At 59.0% G+C, this 3,919-nt stretch overlaps 2 protein-coding genes across 2 annotated transcripts in view; both read left to right on the plus strand.

The window, feature by feature from the left end:
• The first annotated feature begins 374 nt into the window (after positions 1–374).
• Positions 375–2,551, plus strand: P2RY6 (pyrimidinergic receptor P2Y6). The gene has a single exon (XM_008920186.3). It carries the CDS (start codon positions 375–377, stop codon positions 1,365–1,367), a length of 993 nt encoding a protein of 330 aa, XP_008918434.2. The 3' UTR covers positions 1,368–2,551.
• The window catches only part of ARHGEF17 (Rho guanine nucleotide exchange factor 17), a 32,600-nt gene continuing 30,295 nt past the window's right edge, over positions 1,615–3,919 (plus strand). The window contains exon 1 of the mRNA XM_029961470.1: positions 1,615–1,701. Coding sequence (XP_029817330.1) covers positions 1,615–1,701 — 87 coding nt within the window. The remainder of the gene's footprint in view (positions 1,702–3,919) is intronic.

A 3,919-nucleotide genomic window follows, 5' to 3' on the forward strand; every position in this document is an offset into this window, starting at 1 on the left:
CCCAGGGCTGGAGGCAGCTCTGCAGGGGGGTCTCACCTGAGGGGCAGAGGGGCAGAATCCCCCCCTTTCCCTGCTGGATCAGCCCGGGGCATGGGAGGTTTCTGGATGCCAGAGCACATGGACAGGGCACGTCCAGCTTCTCCTCCCCCAGCACCCCCAAATCCTCCTCAGGGCTGCTCCCCATCCCCTCATCCCCCAGCCTGGGTGGATACTGGGAGTTGCTCCATCCCACAGAGTCACACACACTGGTGCAGGTTCATCCTGGTGGATGTGACACCACGCAGACGAGTCCCCAGCTGTCCCCTTTGTCACTCCCAGGTGCCGCTGAGGAGCCGCACCAGCAGAGAGGACACTGACGGGGTGGTGCTGCCACCATGACCAACCTGACGGCCCTGGTGGGCGCCGGGAGGAACTCGTGCACCTTCCACGAGGAGTTCAAGCAGGTGCTGCTGCCCCTGGTGTACTCGGTGGTGTTCGTGGTGGGGCTGCCCCTCAACGCCGTGGTCATCGGGCAGATCTGGGTGGCGCGGAAGGCGCTGAGCCGCTCCATGATCTACATGCTCAACCTGGCCGTGGCAGACCTGCTCTACGTCTGCTCCCTGCCCCTCCTCATCTACAACTACACCCAGAAGGACTATTGGCCTTTCGGGGACTTCACCTGCAAGTTCGTCCGCTTCCAGTTCTACTCCAACCTCCACGGCAGCATCTTCTTCCTCACCTGCATCAGCGTCCAGCGCTACCTGGGCATCTGCCACCCCCTGGCCTCATGGCACAAGCGCAAGGGGAAGAAGCTGACGTGGCTGGTGTGTGCCGGGGTGTGGTTCATCGTCGTCGCCCAGTGCCTGCCCACCTTCGTCTTCGCCTCCACAGGCACGCAGCGGAACCGCACGGTGTGCTACGACCTGAGCCCCCCTGACCGCTCGGCCGCCTACTTCCCCTACGGCATCACCCTCACCGTCACCGGCTTCCTGCTGCCCTTCGCCGCCATCCTGGGCTGCTACTGCAGCATGGCCCACATCCTGTGCCAGAAGGACGAGCTCGTCGGCCTGGCCGTGCACAAGAGGAAGGACAAGGCCGTGCGCATGGTCATCATCGTGGTCATCGTCTTCTGCATCAGCTTCCTGCCCTTCCACCTCACCAAGACCATCTACCTGATGGTCCGCTCCTCCGACGGCGTGCCCTGCCCGGCCCTGCAGGCCTTTGCCATCGCCTACAAGTGCACCAGGCCCTTCGCCAGCATGAACAGCGTCCTGGACCCCATCCTCTTCTACTTCACCCAGCGCAAGTTCCGCGAGAGCACCCGCTACCTCCTGGACAAGGTGAGCTCCAAGTGGCGTCACGACCACTGCGTCACCTACGGCTCGTAGGGGAGGACAGGGCCACCTCCGTGGCACTATTTTGACTTTCGGCTCCATGGCTTCAGCTGGGGACATGCTGGAGGACAGGAGGACGGCGTCTCCCAAGCTTCCAGCACTTTGATCCCATCTCCAGCCCGCAGCGGCGCAGTATTAACCCACCATAGTGTGCTCTCCCTGGCTTGGTTGCTCGGTTGGAGCAGCTCAGCACCGCATTTGGTGGCCAAGCCACCAATGCAACAAAAATCCACTGGATAGCATGGTGGGACCACACTGGACACAGACCCTGGCTCAGGATGAGCTGCTGGGGGACAACTTCTCCCCCTACTCGAAGAGAAATTCCCTGGTGGGGAGGTGAAAAGGAGACACCCTCTCCCAGGCTGGGGAGGGTTTAGCTCAGCTCATTACCTGTCTGGGACACATGGGCCCATGTGTTTCTCCAGCTCAAGATCAGTGTTGTGGATGTTTCCTGGACATCCCCAAGCCCCAGTCCCCGGAATGGGGCCACACCAGGAAGGGATGGGGACCCACTGGTACCATTGGTGCTGCCAAATGGTGGCAGAACATCCCTGGCCAGACTGGGAACTGGGAAAGGGTAACTGGGACACTCAGGCTGGGTTTTCCACCCAAGCCATGACCATGGACTGGGTCAGACACAAGCCAGCAGCTTTGTCACCTGCCAGGGGACCTTCAACATCATCTGAGTCCAGCTCCCTGCTTAGCCCAGCACCCCAAACCTGGCCCATCCTGGTGTCTGTGGTGCCCTGCTGTCACCTCCTAACCAGGACCCACCAAAATCAGAGCCAGCACACCTGGACACAATGGTTGGAGTTGGGAACCCCATGTCACTGAGCTCCTCAGTGTCCTCAGCCATGTCACTGCACGTCCCACTGTTGGTGTGGCCTCTCCCCCGCTCCCACACTGGACTGGGGATTGAGCTTTGCTCCCACAGCCTCTGGATGCTGCTCCCTCCCAGCAAGGAGGGATGGGTGAGGTGACACCCTGCTAATCACTCTGCCAGTCTCCTTTAACATGTAGGATGTATAGAAGAAGGCTCCCCCTCTCCTCACTGCCTGCACACCCACTGTATGTACATACAGAGAATATACGTGAGCAGGGCGAGGGCTGGGCCCAGCACAGGCTCCACCTGAGCACAGCATATGGATCTATAAGTGTATGTGTGTATATAGAGTATAAATACAGATATCTAGAGAGAGAACTGCGTTTTTCACTGGTTGTCATAATCACATCTGAGTCGATTTAAGCAATCTGCTTCAAATTTCCAGGGATGAACATCCCTCCAGCTTGGCTGCCCATACCTGACCAAGGGCACAACTCCAGCCTCACTTGCTCCCTGCAGGTACCCTGTGTCCTCCTTGGGTACTTGGCCACCCAGGGACCTCCCCAGTATCCAGTGGGGGTGGTCCCAGTGTGTCTCCTTACTGTCACAAGGATGAGGAGGGTGCCCAGAGTGGTCACGGGCTCTTGGATGACGCTCAAAGATCTCAGCATCGCTTGGGCTGGGATGGAGGGGGATCCTGTGCTGCTGTTGGCTCAAACCACCCGGTTTTGTGGGAGCGGTGGCCGTGTCCCGATGGGGAGGACAACGACTTTGGGTTGGGGCACGGGATGCGACGGAGGAGGCAAAGGCAGCTCCGTGCTGCCAAAATCCCCTCCGATGCATTTTTGGGGTCTTGCAGTGCAAAGGCAAAACGCCTGGGGGCTGCGAGAGCGGCGGGGGTGGGACAACCCCGGCCTGGTGTTCCCAGACAAAAGGGAGGGGACAGGGTGGGAGGTGCCCGGCCACGCCACCCGGACCCAGGAGAGGGCGCAAAATATTTAGATTTGGAGAAACACAGTCGGGGCTGTAGGTTCCCAACCGGGTCTGTGGGCACCCACCCGGCATCAGGGAGGGAGGGAAGAAGGAGCCCTGCTCCATCACAGCGGCCCGTGCCTGGATTGCACCCGTGGGATGAGGTGGGAGGACTAGATTTAACCACAATACAGCTCTGAGGGGGAAAAAAATGAAGCAGCTTCCAAAAAGTCTGGTGGTGGCTGCAGAGAACTGGTGGTGGCTGCAGGGACTGCGTGGGCTCAGGCCAGGACATTCAGTGGCCCCAGGATGAGGGTCCTGATATTGCAATCACAATTTTGGGTGCTTTTAAGGATTACTTTGGGTCCAACCACATCCTGCCTGCCCTTGGGATCCTGTCAGCAGTTCTCTTGGAACCAGCAGGCCTAGGAACCAGGGTGATGGGATGATGTCTTAGAGATGAGGGAGGTGCTTCAAATCATCTCCTTTCCTTCTGAGATGCTCAAAAGCAGCTCTGAGGAACAGCTCCTACAGCACCCAGAGGGGATGAAATACGTGGCTCTGCCCAAAATCCCATCCTGAATGCCAGAAGGGGGGAGATATCATGGGGACATCATCCTTACAGCCAGGAGACACCCAGCCCTGGGGGAACAGGGAAGGAGGGCGGAGGTTGGAAAGGGAAAGCCAGGAAAGGAATATTTGCATCTCATGGCATCACTGGAGGCACTTTGTAGGTCCTGAAAAATGCATT

Source organism: Manacus vitellinus, unplaced genomic scaffold, assembly GCF_001715985.3.
Source record: "Manacus vitellinus isolate BGI_N305 unplaced genomic scaffold, ASM171598v3 scaffold_35_pilon, whole genome shotgun sequence".
Classification (NCBI taxonomy): Eukaryota; Metazoa; Chordata; class Aves; order Passeriformes; family Pipridae; genus Manacus; species Manacus vitellinus.

What these genes read in the sequence shown, in the direction of transcription:
- P2RY6 (XM_008920186.3), top strand. Translation starts at nt 375, where the DNA reads ATGACCAACCTGACGGCCCTGGTGGGCGCCGGGAGGAACTCGTGCACC.